The 24,074-nt window shown below is 36.2% G+C and overlaps 2 protein-coding genes across 2 annotated transcripts in view; both read left to right on the forward strand.

Moving 5' to 3' along the window:
• Positions 1 to 15,188, forward strand: part of LOC144449330 (MLX-interacting protein-like) — a 39,142-nt gene extending 23,954 nt beyond the window's left edge. The window contains exons 5-21 of the mRNA XM_078139852.1: positions 765 to 796; positions 2,615 to 2,749; positions 3,126 to 3,303; positions 4,216 to 4,314; positions 4,571 to 4,686; positions 6,044 to 7,227; positions 7,258 to 7,331; positions 7,715 to 7,932; positions 8,494 to 8,659; positions 8,952 to 9,055; positions 9,911 to 9,955; positions 10,702 to 10,764; positions 11,204 to 11,291; positions 11,870 to 11,969; positions 12,344 to 12,467; positions 12,983 to 13,112; positions 14,095 to 15,188. Of these exons, the coding sequence (XP_077995978.1) occupies positions 765 to 796; positions 2,615 to 2,749; positions 3,126 to 3,303; positions 4,216 to 4,314; positions 4,571 to 4,686; positions 6,044 to 7,227; positions 7,258 to 7,331; positions 7,715 to 7,932; positions 8,494 to 8,659; positions 8,952 to 9,055; positions 9,911 to 9,955; positions 10,702 to 10,764; positions 11,204 to 11,291; positions 11,870 to 11,969; positions 12,344 to 12,467; positions 12,983 to 13,112; positions 14,095 to 14,216 (2,978 nt within the window). The 3' untranslated portion in view covers positions 14,217 to 15,188. The remainder of the gene's footprint in view (positions 1 to 764; positions 797 to 2,614; positions 2,750 to 3,125; positions 3,304 to 4,215; positions 4,315 to 4,570; positions 4,687 to 6,043; positions 7,228 to 7,257; positions 7,332 to 7,714; positions 7,933 to 8,493; positions 8,660 to 8,951; positions 9,056 to 9,910; positions 9,956 to 10,701; positions 10,765 to 11,203; positions 11,292 to 11,869; positions 11,970 to 12,343; positions 12,468 to 12,982; positions 13,113 to 14,094) is intronic.
• A 5,174-nt stretch (positions 15,189 to 20,362) lies between these two features.
• LOC144449517 (calpain-B-like) overlaps positions 20,363 to 24,074 on the forward strand; it is a 9,145-nt gene continuing 5,433 nt past the window's right edge. The window contains exons 1-4 of the mRNA XM_078140062.1: positions 20,363 to 20,532; positions 22,433 to 22,564; positions 23,141 to 23,272; positions 23,723 to 23,919. Coding sequence (XP_077996188.1) covers positions 20,374 to 20,532; positions 22,433 to 22,564; positions 23,141 to 23,272; positions 23,723 to 23,919 — 620 coding nt within the window. The 5' untranslated portion in view covers positions 20,363 to 20,373. The remainder of the gene's footprint in view (positions 20,533 to 22,432; positions 22,565 to 23,140; positions 23,273 to 23,722; positions 23,920 to 24,074) is intronic.

Genomic DNA, 24,074 nt, shown 5'->3' on the forward strand with positions numbered 1-24,074 from the left:
CAGATATTTGCCACATTGCTCCTTGAAATTAAAATAACAGCACAACAACTGTTTACAGTTAACATTTACAATGTGATAACTATATGTGAAGGTGAGAACGTGTTACCTCCATGGTGAGAACTACTTGTTGCAAATCACATTCACACCTTCCAATTTACATTTATATGCATTTATTATTGTCACATCACCCACAGACCTTCTTTGGTAGTCTGAGCATCACCAGAGGATTGTATGAATTAAGTGACAATGGTATGTTTAGGTGATAGTCTGTCATATCTCTTGATGATGAGGTCTTATCACATGATGTATGTCCAGGTGACTGATATAGCTATGAATTAAATCACACTTTGAGATGCTGGTCAGATCTCAAGGTGGCTGGTACAGTCACAGTCACAGTCACATTTCCAGTGTGATTATTGAAGTGTTGCTGCTTCTAATAGCCCTTTACCATTAGTACAAGTACTGATTACAGAACAGAGAACATGGTATATACATGTACACTCTGTACCTCTTGGTCAGTGTGCCCCCAAAGCCAATTTGATGCACCACTGGCGCACACAATTATGATGTTCTCCTATCTCTTACTATGTGACGACTCACAAGAAAGTTTTTCTCATTCTGTTCAAACTGCTCTTGGTACATCAATATTTGCATTGCTGGTGTACATGCCAAGCATTGGAGTGTTATACATTGGTAACAGTTACTCACCTTTGTTTTTTTGTTTTTTTATTTGTATTTTTACTGTGTGTAGTATGCATATCCAGACACTGCATGCCTGGCAACCCAAGGAAAGCAAGTATGGCTCTCTCCATTTACTTTTTTTCTATCACTACATATTTCACAATAAGTTTAAAAGCTATCAAGTGGCAAACCATGCCAAACTCACACTTTTGTGTGTATATGTATAATGTACCTTGTTAATTTGTGTGTGTCTGTCACTTTCTCCTTCTTTCTTTCTCTGTCTGTCTGTCTGTCAGTGTTTCTGTTTGTTTGTTTGTTTGTTTATTTGTTTATTTGTTTGTTTGTTGGTCTGTATCTGTCTGTTTGTTTGTTGGTGTGTCTCTGTCCCTTTCTGTCTATCTATCTGTCTGTCTGTCTCTTTTTGTCTTTCTGTCTGTGTCTGTCTGTTGGTCTGTCTGTCTGTCTCTGTCTGTCTGTCTGTCTGTCTCTCTGTCTCTCTGTCTCTCTGTCTCTCTGTCTCTCTGTTTGTCTATCTGTCTGTCAAGCTATCCATTTGCCTCTGTTGATTTGTCAGTCACAATGTGATAAGACTGACTAGCATAGCAATGAAAAATCTCAAGAGGCTGACTGTTTTGTTCTGGTTTGAATATGGTAAATGTAGTTTATTATATCCAAAAGATAAAACAGTCACTTTCTGTTGTGTTTCAGTTGCTGGTACTTCTCATTTACCTGATATATTTGAAATAAATATTGAATTTCCATTGAAAATTATTGCAAATCGTATGAATATAATTGCTAAGAGCTACCACTTTGATGAATATGAATCCCTAGATGAGAATTAGTTCTCTCATATTGGCAGTTACAAAATGACAAAGTTAAAGGTCACAGGTGTGTTGACTGCAACGAAGGGTAGTCATCACTTTGTAGAAATGATCAGCATTACTGACTAGAAGTTAGAATGTAGAACCTAGAGGCTTGGCTATTTGGCTTGTCAATGTCATTTACCCGTATTATTTGGATAAATGGCATTTACAGAGCCTGATAGCCAAGTTTCTGGGTTGCATAGATTGCATGTACTATTATTAAGATGCATTCCATTGTAGTCCCAGCAATAAGTACTGTATGTTTGCAGATGTACAGAGCCAACTGGTAGTAATATCACCATTGCCTTGCATGTCACCACCTGTAATACCTGTTACGTACTTTAGACATTGACCTTGTGTGTAAGAAACAATGTGTTGTGCCAGTTTGTTAGCCAGTACTCGTGGTGTAAAGAGAGAGGTCGATTAGGACTGAACAACACAGTGTATCTTACTTTCTAATGTTGATGCTATTCCTGTCATATTGCACAATCCTGTCCTTTCTTGTAAGTCAGCCTAAAATCTACCCCTCAGCTCAGCTCACACCAGCATTCTTCTGCTCCATCTTTTCATTTGATCATCTCACGCTATTTCCGTTCAAGTTAGGAATCTAGAGAGAAGACAATTAGTTGATGTGATTCTTTTATATATTTGTTTAACATGATTATCGTACATCAACGTCGAAATTACAAACATTCAAAATGACAAATCTGTGAAGAAAAAACTTCCACTGCTTCCTTGAAACTGCATAAATTATGTACATGTATTATGTACATTTTTGCATGACCGCAAACACCGGAGATGTGAAAGTTCTCAAAGATTCAAGCCCTTGCTGAAAAACTGCTGAAAAACTTTCAAATTATGAAAACGTTTGTCCTAAATTCAGAAAGTGAGATTGAAAATATAGATATTTCTGTAGTATCTGTTATTTTCTCTCGATAACTTGAAAATACTTTTAACATAATTGTCTTGCCTCAACTTGTCACTCTTTCACAGATTTCTCTCAGGATTAACAAATTCGTGTGTCTATAGTGTGGAATAGTATTATGTATGTCAGTTATGATTGTTTACAGGCTGTTGTGTTGGAAGGCAAGTACTGGAAAAGGACGCTGGATACAGTGGTCCTAGAGTACAAACGATGGAGGTCTTTCTTCAAAGAGAAGAACAGTAGAGACCCATTTGACAATGATTTACTTGAGTTGAAAAATGTAAGTTATGCCTCAGTATCTGCAAAGGGTTAACCATGACAAAAATTCAGCATAAAATTCTAAAGCATATCACCTGTGTTGACGATCAATGTTATTTTTGACAATGGTCGCATTTCTATATACACCAACTAGGTATTTGACACAAAGACTTCTTAAAGACTATCTCCTTTTTTCAAACACCAAATATTGCATATTAATAAGCTCATTTGCATAATCAGTAGGTTTTTTTTTCCAAACTTCACAATTGATAAATTTTATTGAAAATTTTAACTTTTGAGTTGTAGAATAGGTAGAGAATTAGTTAATTGATTCGCTATTAATGTTTCAGCGATAAAATCGACCGTTTAATGTAATCTATGGTTACTTTTTCACTCAGCATGTGGAATATTATGCCATGAAAGAGTTAGAGGGCGGTAGACAGACTGCACCTGTAGCCCAACCTGCACCATCACCAATGATAATAGACAATGATGACATACTGAATGATTTCAGTGATACCCTCTTCTCAAGTCTTTCAAACCAACCATTTATGTTTCCAAATCCAAGAGAAATAGGTATGTTTTATTTATGTACATGTATGTATGTATGTATGTATGTGTGTATGTGTGTGTGTGAGTGTATGTATGTATGTATGTATGTATGTATGCATGTATGTATGTATGTATGTATGTATGTATGTGTGTATACAGTATGTATGTATGTATGTATGTATGTATGTATGTATGTATGTATGTATGTATGTATGTATGTAGGTATGTATGTGTGTGTGTATGTATTTATTTATTTGTTTATTTAATTTGATTTACTTTTTTATTTATTTATTTATCAATTTAGTTAAATGCATTGACTATGTTGACTTCTCTTCCACCTGTTGATTTTCCTTTTCACACTTCCATTCCTTTTCACACCTGTCTTTTGTGAGTAACTTTTCACACCCTAGCTTTCTTATAGATACATTTTATCTTCCAGCTGTTCTCACAGCTGCTGATGTGGAGATGCTGTATTAGTGTACAGGGCAAAACCTACTTAGCATTCTTGAAAACCTTTCCTTTTGAGTTCTGACTGTTCAGTTTTCATTTATATTTTTATTGACTTTGTCTAAACTAGATAAACTGTTGAGCTGAGATTCTTCTAGCACAGTGTTATGACAAGTAAAATATATGCAGTTCACATTATGTGGAGGTCTTTAATAATCTTTACTCTGTTTACTATTTTTATCCAGCAAAGGGTAAAAATACAAACAACATAATGGAAGTTGTAGTCTAGCTGCCAGAACTTCAGGCTTTCTTTTGATATTACAAGCGATTGGACGTTGCTTTGCATCAGAAAGGTGCAATCAAGGATGTCTATTATGTATATGGAAGTTTTTGCTAAAAGACAAAACATTTGTAATGTTAGGAATAGTTTTTGAGAACAAAATAATGATACAATTCACATGATTCAAGATGTTTTTGTTATCTTGACAGCACATGCAGGTAACGCTGACATGATTCAGCCTGGTTTAGTGCAACTACAACCGAACTTAGACGAAGACTTCATGGATACCACATTTGAACCATTGCAAGGTAACTGGAAAGCCATCCAACAAATTATTTTTTTTTACATACTTGCAGAAAGTGTTCATTCTGATGGATGAACAACACTTTCTATCATGGTTGCTATGCAGAAATAGTGTATGAAAAAAAATAAAACTTTTAGAGAGAGAAAATTAGTTTTCATATACCACCAAAATTAAAAAAATTCAGAAGTTTAACATGTCTATAACTATTCAAAAGAAATTTGATTAATCTTTCTCGTTCTACTTTGTTGTTTTATTTGTAGAATTCCTTGAAAAAGTTCAAAACAGTGCATCGCAAGCTCCACCTGGTACATTCGTATTTATGGGCAACAACAGTAGTTTCCTTCAAGACATTACCAGCAATTCACAGCCCTTACAGGTAACTAACTTTCTTGGTAGATTTCATGTTGTGATTGAGACAGGTTATGTACAGTGCTTGGTTTGTACAATAGAAAATGATATGGATCTTGTCAGTCAGCATGGACTAAACTTTACACTAGTTCCTAATTAAGGACAGTTCTATCCAGTTCTAGCCTAGTCTTGATGTTGTTCATGGTTTTGAATTATAAGATCTCTCTTCTTACCCATCTAGCTCAATGAGAAATCATGAAGCAAAAAATTTTCATACAAATGAGTAAACCCCCACCTGTTAGAATGATGTAAACAGTGTAGAAGAAGTGTCCTGTTCTGACAAATGTACATCCCCTAATACCAAAGTATAGCGTTTTCTGTATGTACCACAATCATTTATACTAAATTATAGCGTCCATGTCAAATGTAAAAGTATACTGTTTCATTTACTAATTGGCCATATTAGAAAGGCCACATGCTAGGCTTGTATATGCATTGTCATTACATCCATACATAATGAATGATTCATCCTGAATTTACTCTCAAATAATATTAGTCATGCATTGACTTTGATGACATTATCGAGTTCTACTAGCCAGTTTCACTGAGCAGGTGTGTTACCTTGTTAGCTGTCATTTACTGCACTGTTGTGTTATATCATTATAACAATGTAACAACAGCACAGTGAACCGGCTAGAGTTCTGCCTGGTGTTAAACCAAAGATCTAATTTCCTATAGTAGTGAAGTGAAAGTTGAGACTGGTACCAGTCCCTTGGGATATTTTGTTTTGTTTCATAATCTTCAAATGTTTTGAATTTGTCACTCATTTCATATTTTGTAAAGGATAAGGTGGTCAACTTCTTTTTTTTTTAATCCCAGTTACTTGTAGTCTCCCAATTATGGGCTTACTGTTTACCCGACTGTTTGCAATCACTCACTCAGGTCACTATTTCACAAAAAAAACAAACACAATTGTACTTTTAAAAAAGTATTCAAGTCTAGAATGAAAACGGCCAGAGACTTGAACAAGTAAAAGTTGTGTGTAGCACTTTAGTGTTTTGCTTAGTCTGTGAGATACAGGCATCCGTGCCATGCTATCAGCCAGCATCATTAAGAAGCCTGATATGGCTGAACAACACAACGCATCTTACGGTCTATGTTTTCCTGAGGTTGGAAAACTTTGGTAACAGAAAAAAGGGAAACAGGTAACACCAGTCATCATTTCCCATATGGAGTACTACTTACTGTCAGTTAACTGGGGAACTGAGTCTGTAATGTGATGCAAGAACTTTTGTTTAGAAAACTGAATTTATATTATGCTATGAACGGTTATGCTAGGACAATGCCTGAGTAAATTCACTGTGTTGTTGTTTTACTTCATACAGTTGGCTGGGAACAGCAGTAATCTGGGCTTCCAAGATCCTTCACTGACGCAGCAAATGAATGTACAAGATGCTTTTAGTCAAATAACTGCTGCACCACCGCAGCAACAGCAACAACAAGTACAGCAACAGGAACAAGTCCAACAGTCGATTTCCCAACCTTGTTCTCCGGTCACCTCTGTACCACAACATATTCTTACCACACCAATGTCAATCCCATCTTCATTTATCTCTGGAAGTGCTTTAAGTGATCATTCATCTATGGGAGCTAGTCCACCGACAAATCTGACAGCAACGCTTGCAGGAAATTTCCATATTCAACAACTGGCAGCTCAACTGGCAGGACAGCAAGCACTCCAAGTTAATCAACAACCATCACAGGCATCATCGTTACAATTGAAGCCTGCTACTTTCACCGTGGTAACAACACAGGCACAAAATCTTTTGCCACAGACTACTATGTTGCCACCACAAAATAAAACGACCCTGCAACCTGGTCAAATTTTGAATCAACAGTCACAGCAACCTCAACAGGTTACCTTAGGAAACTTTACTTTAGGACAACAACAACAACAACAACCACAACAGCAAGCACCGCAAGGACTATCTTTTGGTCAGCAGAATCAGGCAATTACTCTGTTACAGCAAGCTATTGAACTTGCTGGACAAACTCAGACATTTTCACATGTGCAGCCACAGCCACAACAGAATTTTTCACGTCCAGAAAAGAAACCCCTTGTTAGTGAGCTCCTTGCTCAAACCAGGACTCAGAAAGTATCCCAGCAGAGCCAAGTGACATTACAACAACCTAGTCAATTGACACAGCCTTTAACACAAACTGTACCAGTGTCCACTTCATTACAGCAGCAACAACAGACACTGGGTGTGCAAACGGTGCTGCAGACAGCGCAGTTACCTGCAGTCAGTGTGCAACAACAGCCTGCCGTCACCCTGCAACAGTCAGGAATCACTGCAGGTTTGCTGCAGCAACCATTTCAAACAGCACTTGTTACGACTTCTGCAGTTGTGTTGCCAACCATCAGTAAACAGACTACAACAGGTAGTAGGATTCTACAAGGAAGCAGTTTGTCATCCGGTGCTAAAGCTAAAACGACGCCACCACGACTAAAACAACCAATGAAAATAGCACCAGCACCAGCACCACCGTCAATCACCACTATTCCAATGTCAACAGCTACGATGACGACGACAGCAAGTACAAGGATACCATGTATAACAACAACAGCTGCAAACACAAGCAGTGCTTTCCTTACACAGTTACTGACTACAGGTGAGTTCACGGCTCTATTGCACTGAACACTCTTTCCTGTGTATAGAATACAGAATACAAATAGTGCTTCGTTAGTATAACTAATACTACGAACAACATGTAAGTTAGAAGTTTATACCCACAGCTTTGTAGTTTATCATGTCGGCAAACAGCTGCACAGAATACAGGATTACTTACCACAGAACCAGTAATGTAGAAGGGATTGTTGTGACATAGAATGGCCAGGGTATATAATTCATATTTTCCATTGATTAGTCACAATTCCCATGATGCAACATTCAACATGGCAGGTTTGCAAGCTCCCTATTGTATGGCTTTATGATTGATCAGTTTGTCTTTTATATTGCGAACAGAGACATTGAAATGTGTAAATACATCCACAGGTACATATCCAGGACAGCAAAACATACCAGTAGCATTACATACACTTCCAACAGCAGCTACTCCCACTGCAGTAGTAGGTACATCTGGTACAACAAGTACTGCAGTACTTTTACAACCTATCAAATCAGAGTTCTCAACCGGTAACACACCCTGTGCATTGACAGCATCTAATTTATCGTCAACACTATCGTCAGGACAACAAGGCCTTGTCATCTCTGTAAGTAATTACCAATTCTTTGTAAAATTCCAATGTTGAAGTGCCTGGAATATGAAAACACAAAAGAATGCAGATTTTAGGAATGTTTGCCGCAATGCTGAATGCTGGGCTATACTGTTGACAGTTCTTTGTCATTGATAATATATTCATGCCCATGTGTGTGTGATAATGATAACTGCAAGATGATTTACACAGTATCGATTCGATCAGAAACAAATAACATTCTTGCTTTCTTTTAGTAGTGAACAGTGTTAGTATAAATGCAGAACTGATGTAATAGAGACAGAATAATGTGTGTGTGTTAAAAAGAGACCAGAATTGTTCCTGAAATATGTACTTTCTTACCCGTTATTCTACTTATAACTTGTGGACGCTGACAATGATGATTACGTCCAACAAAATATGTATAAATTTGATGACTATCTTGACTGTGTTAGTTACTCATTCTCTAATAGAATGGTGTATATCACTTACTATGTTTCTCTAAGGTCAGTAGTCACTGATTACTGTAGTTTGAAAACTCTTAGTTTTCATGATGTACACTATTTGTATAATTCACAGACTGGAGGAAATCAGTTGGGTGATTTATCAAGTGGATTGCTTGTCGCTGAGAGGACTCTAACCGAGGCTAGTTCTACCAACCAAGTGAATGTGAAGTGTAGTTCCTCCATTACAAATGCTAACACCATTACGACTGCCACACCCCCATCGCCATCCACTGTCAAAGGTATGTAGTGATCACTTTTCCTAGGTAGAGTATGTCACATAATCTTTTTAGATACTATAGCATTCCTTATTGAACCACCTGGTGAGTCTGATCACCTCCACAACTTGAGTGATTTTTGACCATCTGCCATGTCAGTGCTTATATGCAAATTAGCATAATATACTGCATGTAACTTAGGAACATTACATTGTCCAAATTGATTGACTAATGGTCAAAGTTTCAGATAGATTGGTGAATGGGTAGCTGTGACATGCTTACAATATGACTATTCCATCCTGTTTTGTTAACACAGGTGCTCTCCTACAAGAGACTTCACCATCAATTGGTACATCCACCAACATTTTCAGTAGTACTGCATCACCAACTCCAACATCAGCAATCACATTAGATGCAGAGGTAAGGTCGTTGTATTTGATTCAGGTAACATCATGGCATCTCAAACTCCAACATCAACAATCCCACAGGGTTCCAACATCAACAATCCCACAGGGTTCCAACATCAACAATCCCACAGGGTTCCAACATCAACAATCCCACAGGGCTCCAACATCAACAATCACACTGGGTAACTTGTGTTTTTGATAGCTGCTTTGGATAGTGGTAACACAGCCCCAGTTCCAACTTCTACAATCACACAAGATTCATTTTGACTGTTGTGATTTGGACTAAACATTAAAGTTCAGTAATCATGCAGGATCTCTGACCATGTCTATGCCTATAGTTCACAATAACTCAAGATGACCATTAAAATGTAAACATCTTTGTTATGTAAATGAGCGTGTCTGTGAACCAGATGACTCACATATTTAATATGTAAATTATGTGTCTTCTTCATTCCAATGAATGCCATTCCCAGATGATACCCAGATTGATATGTAAATTTGCTCAAGCATTCAAGAATTTGGAACCTTTTTAGCCACACCTTTGACCCAGGTGATTTAACCTGTAATATGTAAATTATCAATTATTGAAGTTATTCTAATAGAAGTAGAAGAGCTCTGTGAGACTATTCAATGTTTTGACTAGTATGTCCCTATGTGCAGTGTAAATTTCAATATCGTGGGTAATTTAAACAATCTATCAAATAACTTTACATGTAAAACTCTGTGGTGACAATTCCATCTTCAACAAAGGAAAGCAAACCTTGTGTGAATACTGAAATGTCTCAACAGTTCAGGAGATGTTAAACATTTCATGATTGTTAAATTTATGAATGTTATGTAACTATATATTTTTTGTTTTTTTTTACAGCTACCTGACGTTAAAATTGATGATGATGACGATGACGACAGTAGGGTAAATACACTTTAGTAATGTTGTTTGTTAACCATGAAATCATATCAAATATAGCATGTAGCCAGTGTTTTATTTAAGGGCGGTAAGTAGGTAAAATCTACCGGGGTTCCCACATCATTTTACCAGGGTTCCCCACCTAAATTATGATACATTGCATTCGAAGCACTACCAGTTTTACCTCTTTCCCCCTTTCTGTTACCGGGGTTCCCAAACCTTCGCAAAAACACTGATGTAGCTATGCGATGTACATTGTATTGATAACAATGATAGAGAGGATTGCTATACTATGATAGTGTTGTTAGTCTATACTTTGAATGGCAGTGACATCATACATTGTGTCTTGGGAAGGTTGTGTAATATTACAATTAGTTCTCTTTTTACGGAAACTATTGGTGAAGCAACTGCATGACTGTACAATGCAAGTTCTCAGGACAAACATATATCACAGTCTCACCATGACAGTTGTTACTTAGATTTAATCACTAGTAAAGGCATTATTGGACAATGTTGGTGCTAAATGGGCTGCCCCATAGATCAGACTTACATGCAGGGATGAAGTTATTGTAGTCAATATTCTTGAAATTTTTGTCATGTTAACTCTTATATTCAAGGTAATACATGTACCTGAATGCATGATAATGTGGTTGATTACAGTGCATGACACTAGAACAGTATCGCCCATATCTAAAAATATTCACTTTGTAGATTCTTAATTCATGAATGTTTTGATTTGTGTTTGGTTACAGTACACAGATACCAGGAGAGTATCACACATATCTGCTGAACAGAAAAGGAGAGTCAATATTAAGGTGAAGTATTATTTTCAATAAAAAAAATGTTCAATCTCAGACAGTTTGTATGTTGATAATCCAACAATCCCAGTAAGTGTCAAACACCATGCTGTCTTAACAATGTCTCCGTTAGGAATATCCAAGATAATTGGCAGGAAGGGGAAAGCTTATATTACCCATGGGGAATATATGACAACAAATAATACATTGTCAAATTAAAATATTTGCAAGATACTCTCTCTACTAAAGTGAAAATCACAATTATGAAAATATATTGTGCTTTCCATCGTGCAAACATCACTCAGCATGAAATGAAAATATTTGATACAGCCCTTGATAGATGCTTGTACCTTCGAATCAGGATGTATCTACCTTTCTCGCATTACCTTACTCAAGCACTAACACCTATATTGGGACATTAATTAATGATATTGTGTTATTGATGTTCACCTTTCAGGCTGGATTTGACACATTACAAAGTTTAATTCCGGCGCTAAGTCAGAATCCCAGCCAGAAAGTCAGCAAAGCATCCATGTTACAGAAAGGTAAGGATGTCAGAAGTTGGTGGGTGACACATGAACTACTACAACCAGTAACACACCATTGTACTTTTTACAACCCTTAACACTCAAGTAAAGCAATTTCACTGTTACAACCTGTAATACCCAAGTATAGCAATTCCACTGTTACGTGTAACATCCCTTTGTACTTTTACAACCTTTAACACCCAAGTAAAGCAATTCCACAATGTGCCACTCTTGTTTACAATGCACATATAAAAAGTATAGATTCAACTGCTCTAATAACAAAATGATAAACCTAGTATGTAGCCCTAGTCCTGACTATCAATCTTGAATTTTTTATGTAACCAGACCCCAAATAAAAGACGAGGGCTTCATGGACTTGTATCTAATTTGCATATTATAGTAACACATCCTGATGTGCAGAAAATCCCAGTGGCTCTATGAAAGGAATTTATCTAAAATCACTCAAAGAAACAGAAATATAAATGTCCAGAGCGATAACTCATATATTGTGTTATTCCATATACTGTGAAAGTTACATATTTCAAATTATATGTACATGTAATATATTGGTATATATGTATTGTGTTTCACTACAGCTGTAGAGTATACCACAAAGTTAAAAGAACAAAGAGCTCGCACAGTAGAAGAAGCATCTGTTTTGAAAAAAGAGATAGAGGCACTCAATGCTGCAATCAAGTAAGTTATGCGGTCTCTAGTCGGTCGTTAATCATCAACTTATCATAAACTTTGAAGTGTTGACTGTAATGTGGCATGTATTCAGTTTAGCATTGGCAAGTAATGATTTCCAACTCAATGAAGAAAAATATTGGGGAATAATATAATTATACCTCCTTAGTCATAATTTGTTTAGAATCTGGAATATTTTGACTCATTTCGAGAACTGCACAACCATTGACATGTGTTGTTGTGACATAGAATCACCAGGGTATAAAACCCATATTTTTTGTTTGAACATACTCAACTTTGTGTGTGTGTGATAAAGGTTAAGTTATCCTTCTTATTTGAAATCTGAGTAATTGATATTAATATTGTCATCACTTGTTTCACAGCAACACACAAGCACAGTTACCAGCCACTGGTGTGCCGGTTACTAAGCAACGCTTTGACCAGATGAGTGCTATGTTTGATGACTATGTCAGGACAAGAACTAGTCAAAATTGGAAATTCTGGATTGTATCCTTTGTGTCATATTATTACCCCCACCCCCCACCACACACACACAATAACTTACGAGATAGTCAATTGCGTTTCCCTGGTAATCATTGTATTGAGCAAATACATGAACTGTATGATGTGTTGTATGTATGTGTTTACGTGCAGCTGTATGTGAATGTGTGTGCCATGTCTGTATGTAGACGTGATGTGAGTGTGTGTGTGTGTGTGTGTGTGTGTGTGTGTGTGTGTGTGTGTGTGTGCGTGTGTGTGTGTGTGTGTGTGTGTGTTTCTGTATGTGACGTGCATGTGCATGCAGGCATACATTCGTGTGTGTGCGTGTGCACATGACGTGTGTGCTTATGTGTGCAAGCATATTAACAGGCATACATGGATATATGTGTGCATGCATGTGTTATGGTTGTGTTTTTATCCTCGAGTGATGATAAATTGGATGTTATCAACCATTTACATGTTAGTCTGACTCTAGGATTAGTGAGATAATATTCTGTTAGAAATCTTTAACACATATACAGTTCAGTATCATAATCCGTCCACTGTTTGAGTCTTACAATGGTATGGTATCAACAGCTAGTATGGACGAGTTATGTCGGACAGTAACTGCTTGGGTAGATCAACACTGCTCACTCACAGCACTTAGACCAGGTGAGATCCTATTTAACAATAATCAATTCCTGTTACTTGAAATAGAAGTATACCACCTAGGCATGTCATAAAAATAATAATCATGCGATGTCTTGGTCGGCACCATGATTTCTGCTGTATGCACTACACATTGCTATGGGAGTGTGTGTGTGAGAATTAGTCAATATTTTTGTTCTGTTTTGACCTTCTAACATGAGATAAAATGCATCCAAGAATCTATTTCCTATATCAGAGATGAAATGACAGCTAAAACTATCAATCCAAATTGTTACTGACTTGAGACATCCTTTTATTTGTCAAAATAAATACATACATAAAACTTGTGTACTATTATATTCGTGTGTAGTTGTATGGGATAATCTAGACTGTTGATAGTCGCTTGCGCCTTTTTTCCCTACGTATTATCTAAACTTAAGTCGTTGCCGCGCTCCGATCTGGTGCAATACTACTATAATCGCATACTGATATTGAGGGCCGAAGGCCCGAGCCTTCGGCCCTCGATATCAGCATGCGATTATAGTAGTGTTGTGCCGGATCAGAGTTTAGATAAGACGTAGGGAAAAAAGGCGCGAACGTCTGTCGACAGTCTAGGGATAATCCTGAAGTGAATGTAACTTTGTCGTAGAGTTGACAGTTTTACAAGTGTAGGTTCTCTATGATCTTGATGTTATGACAATTCCTGGCTGCAACCAACAATTGTGTTGTAGAATCATTCATTCATGGCATTTGTCTAATTGTGATGCTACAGGTCTCCCAGCTACCACTAATTATTATATAAGTAAGTAAGTAAGCTCAATAGCATATTACAATCAAAATACATGGTTTCCTAACATATTGATTCATCGTATGAAACAACAGTAACACAGAAAGTTCTTACAGAAGTAGACTTGGTCTCATTCACTTGGGAAAAGAGTTTGTGATTCGTCATTGATCTCTTTAGAGTAGAGAAGAGAGATGTTTCAATTTTGTGTTTATTTTACAGCTGTGTTGGCATCACTACGGCAACTGAGTACAACAACATCCATTCTGTCAGACCCATCCCAAGTACCAGAACAAGCTGCTCAAGCTGTCAACAAGAAAATGAACACAGGCGGTCACCAATAGCAACAGGCAGTACCCCCTTCTGAAAGAACGGCGGTCACCAATAGCAACAGGCAGTACCCCTTAGCGGAAAGAAAGAATACAAATGTACATATACAAGTGTTCATCAGACAAGACCCCCTAACTCTGAGCTTAGAAGTTACCAACAAACAGATTTTGGGTCCTTAGCTTTGAGCAAATACAGAATAAGTATGGCTGGCTGACAATGGCTACAGACACTACCCTGTATCCATAGCAACTTCTATCATAGCTAGCCTGTGTTATAGTGTACATAAGCATATATTTCTTGAAATCTAGTGTTCCTCCGCAAATAACGCACAAGTTGCCACAAGTAGATTTCGCACCAGTTTTAGAGTGAAAATGTGATGTCTTGCACTTTTGTCGTAGGACACTTTGGAGGGTTCATGTGAGGAGCATTTCAAACCTTTAGTGCAGGAGATAAATGAATGATGCTGTTTATTCTATTATTTCATTATTTTGTGGAAAAAATATCAAGATATTTCTATATGTGCAGTAAAACTATTTTGCATAATTAATATGGATTTTGTAACTGAGTAGTTTCCATGGTATATTGTGCCTTTTTTTCAAACGGCCACTTTGCCATCCACATATTATATAGAAATATATTTGTAATATCGTTTTGTCTTTCTCTTAGTTGTTTCCATGATGAGGAAGTCAGATTGCTTACCATAACTACCTGTATTACTTAGTCATTATTTAGTCTCCTAGGGGTGCCTCTTTGGAACCTTTAAGTGATTTGAAATGAGAAAGTAAAGAGATGTGAAAATGATAGTTGTAAAGTGCTGTTGAGTAAACTCTTACTCCTACCCAACACGGATGGTATTGGGTTGTCGGTGGATGAGTGGTTGGTTACCTTGTGTGCTTCTTACCACTGCAGTCTAGGTTTGAACTCACCACAGTGCCGGGTTGGTTTATTTAAAGATCAACCTGGCCTGTGTGTTAGAAGGGTGATGTGCTCACTTTTACCCTACTTGTGCATGTTTGTCCCAAGTTCTCTGGTGTTCTCCTGCTCCAACACTAGGACACTGCAGAAGTGACGACCAGCCATCAATATCAAAGTGAAGATTTGGATCAATGAAGTATTGTACTAAAGGGCTACGTTTCAATCCCAGGTCATCATCGTATGAGTGTTATTTTAATAAGGATTACACAGGTTTATTCTGTTGTTCTGTTGCTCTGCCAAACAATCCTCATTCACACCTATATTGTAATAGTAATGTGAAGTGGACCTTTCATCATATAGTCCATTTTCTAATAATGTACACTTTATCACAGAAGTTTGAGTATGAACGTTCACTGTGCATTTAGTATTGTAGGTTGTAAACATCCATAAAATTGAACCAGTTGTGAAAGAATTGATGAACATTACACAGCTGGTTATGTTTCTTGACTCTTTCAGTGTCACTGATATAAAGGTGTAGAAAACAACAAATCATAATTTGTCGAATTGTCAAACAACTGATTGACAATTATGAAAAAAAATAGCAAGAATTAAACCCAGTCTATGATATATAAGTTTTACAGAAACTTTGAGCTTTACTTCATCAGGAGTTGAAGATATTGATTAATTTGGAAATTAGATTGCAAGATATGTTGTGTTGACGACCTCCGCTAACAACTGACTTGGGAGAGATTGACCGATGTGTGAAGGTGTACTGCCACGGCGTACTTTACAGACTGTTTGGAAATCAAAACACATAACAAACACTTCCTGGATTGATTCAGTGAATAATTCAAGAAGTTCAAATATCAAATTGAGAAGAAGAAGATGATGATGGTGACGGCGATGACATAAACAAGGACGGTGATGTTTGATATATCGTAAGACTATCAAAAACATTGTCTTTTGATGACCATTTTCCTTAATAGTACAGGCATTCTTATTTTTACATAACAACTAGTAGTCTATAGGAGATAAGTTTTCCTCATGTACCGGTTTCTGTAGCAACCACTGTAAATACTTGACGATCTCAATGATCAGTCTTCAAATTATAAATCATTTCTAGTTGACCAAAGTAGAATTCATTATAATGTTGTGATGATTGCACAGAAGAATTGATTAGTTAACAATGCAAATTTCTTGTCAAATGTGAACATTGAATGTATATTTACATTTTTTGGGGATGACTCTTTCTTTGGTTTTACACTTGATAGATTACTAGACACCACAAATGTACACTTTTTTTTCATAAAACTTGAAGAAATAAGTGGGTGTAAGTGAAAAATTTTGTATTTTACAATGCGCTTTAAAAGTCACACCACTGGATATATAGAGATTACAGTATTTCTATTAACCTTGAGATAGAGGATATGTAGAGGTCATAGGTCGTAGGTTAGAGTTCAATGACATGAAAACACGATGAAATGTGTATCGTCCGTGTATTAATTTCATAATCTCTTGATAGAAGTTCATCACTTTTCAACCATATTTGTCAAGAAATATTACTCCTTTATCCCTATATGTTTAGAATAGGAGTTAGTTTGACAACAACATAACACTTTTTTAAACAAAAAAAAATAGCATTGCACAGCAACAATGTTTTAGAAAAGGGGGGTTTCACTAAAAACTTAAAAGTCACTGAATTATTTGTAAAAGAAATTTACACTACTCTGTATTTCATGTATTTGCTCAACTGAACCATGATGCTGTAAAGTTGTCCTCCAAAACACAACACATACATGAAATTATGCAGCTTGAATAACCAAGGGACTCTGACTGCAATCTGCCCATCATCCCCTAGGCCCTGAACTGTTTTATGTGATGGTTGTATGTGTTAGCACGCCCTCAAACATTACAATTTGTCATTATCCAGTAACAAATTGACCAATCATTGAGTTCCTTTTATACTATCCATGTCAACTGTTTTTTTTCCAACATGGCTGCCTCTAGCACTGAAATTGACATGGAAGTGGTTGAAAAGTACTTTGATATCAAAATGTTGACACAGCTCAAGAAGTGAAAACGAGTGGCCACAATTTAGGCAGTGTTTGAGAGTCACAATCGACTGATATTGGTGTGGTCATCAGTAAAACCAGTAAACATATCGAGGCACCCACTTGGGTCACGGAATTGTCAATGGTAGCCAATCACAGAAACTGTTAAGAGGTTTGCTAACATATACAACAAAATAAGACAAGAAGAAAATAGTTCGAGGACAGACAATATTGCTGTTGGAACCCTTAATAATTATTTAATGATGCAAATAGTAAGCCAAAAGGCTAGAGATATGAGTACAGTTGTTGGAGTACAAGGCATGAAATGGGTAACATTTAAATGAATGTTTTAATTTTACACTTGTGACAAATTGGACTGGAAAGTTATCTTGTATTGGTTATATGTTTCAGTTTACCAACCATGAGACTACTCACCCTCGCTTTTTGGCCACCAAATTCCATATTTATTATTTTTTCATTTAGATAGATATAAAATCTATAGCAGAAGATTTTTGATAAGTTAAAATTGGAGACTGGAGTGGCAGTAAACAAGTGTACATACTAGAGTCCTGTAAGATACAGTGAGTGTATCCAGTGTTTTGCATATTGCTGTGTATGTGTGTGTGTGTGTGTGTGTGTGTGAGAGAGAGAGAGAGTGTGTGTGTGTGTGTGTGTTACTTTTGATAGTTTTTTGTTCAAAGTTTTACTTAGAAGACAACAGATTTGATGCTAACAGAATGTGAGTAAGGTGAGAATATTTGAGAGACTTTTGTTGACACGTGACTGATGTTGTAGTTAGATTAGTCTGCCCACAAGACGAGGCAAGTTAGTAGATTTTACACTTGTCCAGCTGCTGATGTATATATTGATATGTTGAAGTTTTTTTGGAAACCAATGAGGCACTACGTCACAGTTTTGTTGTTAATCACGTGTCCATTTATACAGAAGTCGAAATAAGGAGAGTAGGTTGTTTCAGACAAAAAAAAATGTCTGCCATATCATCTGTTGTCAAGTTCATTTTATTTATTTTACTTATGCTGGGATGTTTCCTGCCATATCACAATGATTATACAATCTTTGACAAATTAGTTAGGAGTTGAGATATATGTAATGATCTAACTAGCCATCCTGAATTTTTTTTTTTGATCACCGAAAAATTATTGTAAAAAACATTTACCTTGTATCACTTATCCATTCAGACGTTATTCTGCCAGTGAACAGGTCAAAGGTCACTTACTTTCGTAGGACAATACTATTTTAAGAAAAAGTATTGCAATGTTTGCCTTAAATTTTGACAGAAAAAATAGTTTTTTGAGAGTTCTCTTTTTACAATTGTGATCTGGTTTTTTCTTCATGTACATGTATCACAAATAATTGTTAAGAAGAGTGTTAGAATTTCAAATTAGTTTTAAAAAATGAAGTTGAACAATAAGGAACTGCCATCACCAGAATGTAGATGTAGTTTGTTTTTCATATGGAGATATGATATGATATGATATGATATGATATATGATATGATATGATATGATATGATATATGATATGATATGATATGATATATGATATGATATATGATGTGATGTGATGCAATGAGTCTCTCCTAAACTTGTATCATATCAAATCATATCATATCATATATCAATATATCATATATGATATGACATGATTTGATATGATATATATGATTTATGTTTAGGAGAGACTCGTTGCATTATGCCATTGAATGCTTTGTAAACCATTTATAAAATTCATTATTATTAAAATCTGTGATCAATAAATTTAGAGTGTGTCTTTGTTGTATTGTTGTCTCCTCACCCCCCCCCCCCTTACAGCCCCCACCACCACCACCACTGCTATTATCAACATACACACCTGCATGTACATGCATACTATACTAGTATCTGTTGTCGAGTTTGTGTATGCCAGGCTTAGATTTCAACATCATGTAACCCCCACCCCCACCCCCACCCCCACCCCAGTATAGCTGGTGCAGGAAAGCAGTTGTCAACTCAAATTTTTTGTGCAAGACATTTCACTGAAGGTAATAGGCACTTAGGGGTCATGAATATTCATTGTTCACCTATTGCATAAACATTTCTGATTACTCCCATGATGCAATATGGCCCACAGTAAAAATCCCCAAATGAGGGACAACTTCAACTTGATGCTTCTCTGACATCACTTGTAATGTAGGTGATGTACAAACTATAACATGACTCCAGAAACTAAAGTTCATGAAATTTTCTAGTGGCATTTATGGACAAATTCAGAAGTGCTACTGGTATGGTAAAGTGTGTGTGTGTGTGTGTGTGTGCATGAGTGAATGTCAGTGTATGAACAACTTGATCAAAAGTTTTAAAATTGTATTTATTGTAGAAGGCCCAGCCCTATGCATGGTTTTATTTCTAACTCATGATAGATATGTCTGGATTCAAAGTCCTGTTGATTTGGGCAAGATTTGTTTCCCCTACTTTTCTGTAAGGTGGCCATATGGATGGCAAATGGGTATTTATTTTTGGATTTTTAAGAATGAAACAACTTTACTCTTTTCTTCTACATTGAAAACAATGTGAAACAACATAGCCCAAGTCTTGTTTGTAACTCAAAGTATTGCACCCCAAAAAAAAGAACAATTTTGAAGACATTGCCACTTTAATACTAGGTTATTCATAATTCATATAGTATTTGTACTTTTGTCTTTTCTGTCTTTTTAAACAGCATGCAATACATGTCGCTATTTTTGGTGATCCTTTTTATCTGTTACCCCCTCACCGACAAGTGCAACTTTTTGATAGTCTTCGTTTTTACAGTGATGTGTTTCTTTCGTAGAGGGCGGGATTTATCACCATTGACAAACAGCCACAGTAGAGTCCGACATCCTGATTTAAGTCAGACTTTTCGCTCGTACGTATTATTCATAGCCCACAAATTGGTCCCTGACCCTGTGCATGATGAAATGTGAATTGTAATTTTGACGATTCCGCTTTATAAATCCTATTCTAGCCTATAAGAACCGACCTTCTACTGGTGACCTTGTCCGACCCAGGCCGATCAATAAGTGTCACCTAGCTACCAGCCACTAACAATACGTGCATTGAATAGTCGTGCCTATTATGGCATGCTGCCATGCACGTCGCTTTACATTGTTATGCTGTTAGTAGTAAGGTATACAACATAACCGGTAACCCATCGTTAACGTTGCAATCATGGGCTGTGGTCCGAGCTCAACGAACGGGTCCATCAATGATAAAGACACCAGCGAAACATGGCGCAGCGACGAAGTCGAACCTGGACGTGAACAACCCGTAGATGTAGTAGGCAGTACACCAAACGACGACGAAGCATTGAATCTTGGAGTGGCATCGGTACGTTTATAGTGATCAATCTTGATGGGTGCGATATTTGATCAACTTGTTGCATGTACTGTTTAAGTCAAATGACAGGGGTTTGTATGAAATGGTTCGTATGTAGAGAACGACTTAGACCGAGATCTTTGAGAAATGAGGTTGCCATTTTAATAGCATAAGTTGTGATTGAAAAGTGTTGACACTTTCACTTTGTAGCGCTTGCAGAAGGTACGGTACGTGCGTAGTGATACGAACTCGATTCTGATGTTGTTTCTTCACTACTGCAATTCCAAAATATTGTTACAGTGCGTGAATGAAGACTAACGTGACAACACTCAGAATCAACCGCAGTAATCACTCCGTCTGCAAGTATGACTACACTTTCACATACTGATAATGTGTTACCATGGGTGTATTATGGCAGTGCCAATGTTATACACAGTGACATACAACAGGTACTTCAGAATACATTGTACGCGTTATACAAAGGGATCTACAGATAGCTTTCACAATACAATGTTCGCTGGGAATAAGAAATTCATTATGTACAAACAATCATTCATATAAAACATCAAAACTCAAGGTTTGACCCTTATAGTGACACCATTAATTACCTCCACCTTCAATTTGAATTACAGAAACATTAGACGATACTTAATTCTAATCTTGAAAATTGATTTTTCACTTAAAATATTTATGCTGTGCGCAAACTTTAAGGTCAGATCACTGTATCAATAAAATGTGAAAGGTAATGAGAGTAATTACGTCATTTCAAGAGAAAGAGGAACCTAAAGAACAAAAAAAATATATAGAATCTGGCATTGTAAAGTATTCAAGTGTGCTGTTTGATGCCATTTGAAACAAAGGACACCCTTGCAGAGACAAGTCGAGCTTGTAATTCCCCTACTAACACCTCAGAACAATACCCATTGCCAATCTGTTTCTTACTTGTCTGTGTGTACACTTATCAGCTGATCAGGAACAAATTATGAAGATAAAACATTTTTAAATAGATTCCTTGGATCAACCTGTCTACGTTGCTGATCTGTGTAAATGATAGCTCTCAATGTAGGCAGGAGCTACTTGTCCTCATAGGTCAGCTACGTAGACCAACTATATTATTATCAAGATTAGAATGTTCATTTATTAATTATGAGAAAAAAAAACATTCATGACTAATAAATCTGTTGATGTTGAAAAATATTGATAACAATTGACCTTCATTAGGGTCAAATATGAAGGTCAGGTTTATAAAATGTTTATTTGTTTGCTTTCTGTGATTTAAGTTTATTACACCAGAAGAAGAAAAAATATTCAACAGTTGCATAATAAAATAGCTGTAAATTTATAGATGATTGTGAATTTTACATTTTATAAAATTTTAACATCACTGATAACGGTCCAAGAGTAGAAGGGAAATTTGACAAGTAAACCTATATAAAAGCATAATTCAGGGACTTAGTCTCAGATATTAGTATAAGTTTTTTGTAAGAAAAGTTAACTGACAACAGTGTGCCCTCTATTATGATAGCCAAAATTTGTTGTTGTGAGTGACAAAATGAGAAAAACTGGGATTGCTTGTGAGTCGATCGCCACATAGTAAGAGATAGGGGAACACCAAATTTTGGTGTGTCACTAGAAATTGTGTGCGTCAGTGGCGTGTCAAATTGGCTTAGAGGGCGCACTGACTGTACTACATCTGATAAAAGAAGTCATTTTTGTTGTGTGTTTAGACGAAACACGCAAAAACTAACGGTGGTATAATAAATGTTTTTAAGTTTACCTATTTTTGTACTAGGATTGGGGAGACAAACTATTTTGACATACTTGATATTTTTTTCCTGTATTATGATCGGAACATATCGTACTGTTTATTCACAATGATTTCATGATTCAGTGATATTCCTCCCTTTTTCAGGACATAAAAGCAATCCGAGATTCTGTTATAAGTAGTGGTGTTTTATTTGAAGATAATGAATTCCCGGCTGACGAGTCTTCCCTTTTCTTCAGTGAATTTCATACAGAAGGAATAGTGTGGAAGAGACCAGGGGTAAGATTTATAAAAATCAATTTTGAGATTTTTAATTTTAGAATATCTGGTATTCAATTTTTTTTTACTTTGTATGATAAAATGTTAATGTTGCAATAAGGATGAGAAATGAGTGTTTATTTTTTTATTTTTAATCAATAAAACAACTTTACTGGTTTTTTTCTACTTGAAAACACGATGTGAAACACCATAGGCCATCCCAAGTTTATGTTTGTAAGTTGATATCAACACAAAACTAAAAAACAACAACTTTTGTTACAACTCCTGACATCAGACTGTTGACAAGTGAAACTTATTACAAACAGGGAAAGTAAACAACTGAATTGGATTAATAACACTTGGTACAGCATGTTGGAAGTACAGAGGCTTGTATTACATTTCATAGTTTGATAAGAACAGTTTTATGGCCTCTTTACATGAAATGCCAGGGGAACTGAAAATTGTTTGTGATTGTGAACTATTATGTTAGTGACCATTTTGATGTACATGTGAACAGATCCTTTAATCAAAAACAAAAAATTACAATTCTCACTAAATGAAAATGTGTCTGTCAAAATTTTATTGTATTCCAAATAGGAGATAACTGATGACCCAAGACTACTTGTAGATGGAGTTAGTCGTGATGATGTGGTGCAAGGTATTCTGGGAGATTGTTGGTTTTTATCATCATGTGCATCAATTGCGCAACACAAGAGATTTATGCAGAAGGTAATTATGTTATATACACAGTGTGTGTAGAGCAGGAACAGGTTGTAAATTCCTTGCTAATCATAAATGGATGTGTGTGAGTGTGTACGTGTGTATGTGTGTGTTTAATCCTGTATGTATGTGTGATTGTGTATGTGTGTGTGTGTGTGTGTGTGTGTATGTATGTATGTATGTATGTGTGTGTGTGTGTATGTATGTATGTATGTATGTATGTATGTATGTATGTATGTATGTATGTATGTATGTATGTATGTATGTATGTATGTATGTATGTATGTATGTATGTATGTATGCATGTACAACAACATAAGCATGCATGCATATATTCCTCAGTGTCACAATTTGGATGTACATGTATTTGTTGTATAAATGTGTGTATATTTCAGTATTTTAGCACGTGTTCGGAAATTTTGAAGTGATTGTTATGTTATGGTTTACTTTGCGTTTCAGGTTATCCCAGCTGATCAGTTTCTATGGAAGGACAATGAATACATTGGAATGTTTCATTTCAAATTCTGGCGTTTTGGTAAATGGGTGGACGTCATAGTTGACGATAGATTGCCTATCAAATATGATCAGTTGATATTTGCTAGATCCAATAACCAGAGTGAATTCTGGGTTGCATTGATTGAAAAAGCCTACGCAAAGTAAGTAAAATAGTGTGTTGTATTTGTTGGTGTTGGGTACCATCATTTACATATTTTTAGTGGCACAGATAAGGAAATGACATAGAAAATGTATATTACAAATACTGAGATAAACATATGAAATCATATTAAGATTATTATTCTTGTCATTCAAA

The sequence above is a fragment of the Glandiceps talaboti genome, chromosome 18 (genome assembly GCF_964340395.1).
Source record: "Glandiceps talaboti chromosome 18, keGlaTala1.1, whole genome shotgun sequence".
Taxonomy (NCBI): domain Eukaryota; kingdom Metazoa; phylum Hemichordata; class Enteropneusta; family Spengelidae; genus Glandiceps; species Glandiceps talaboti.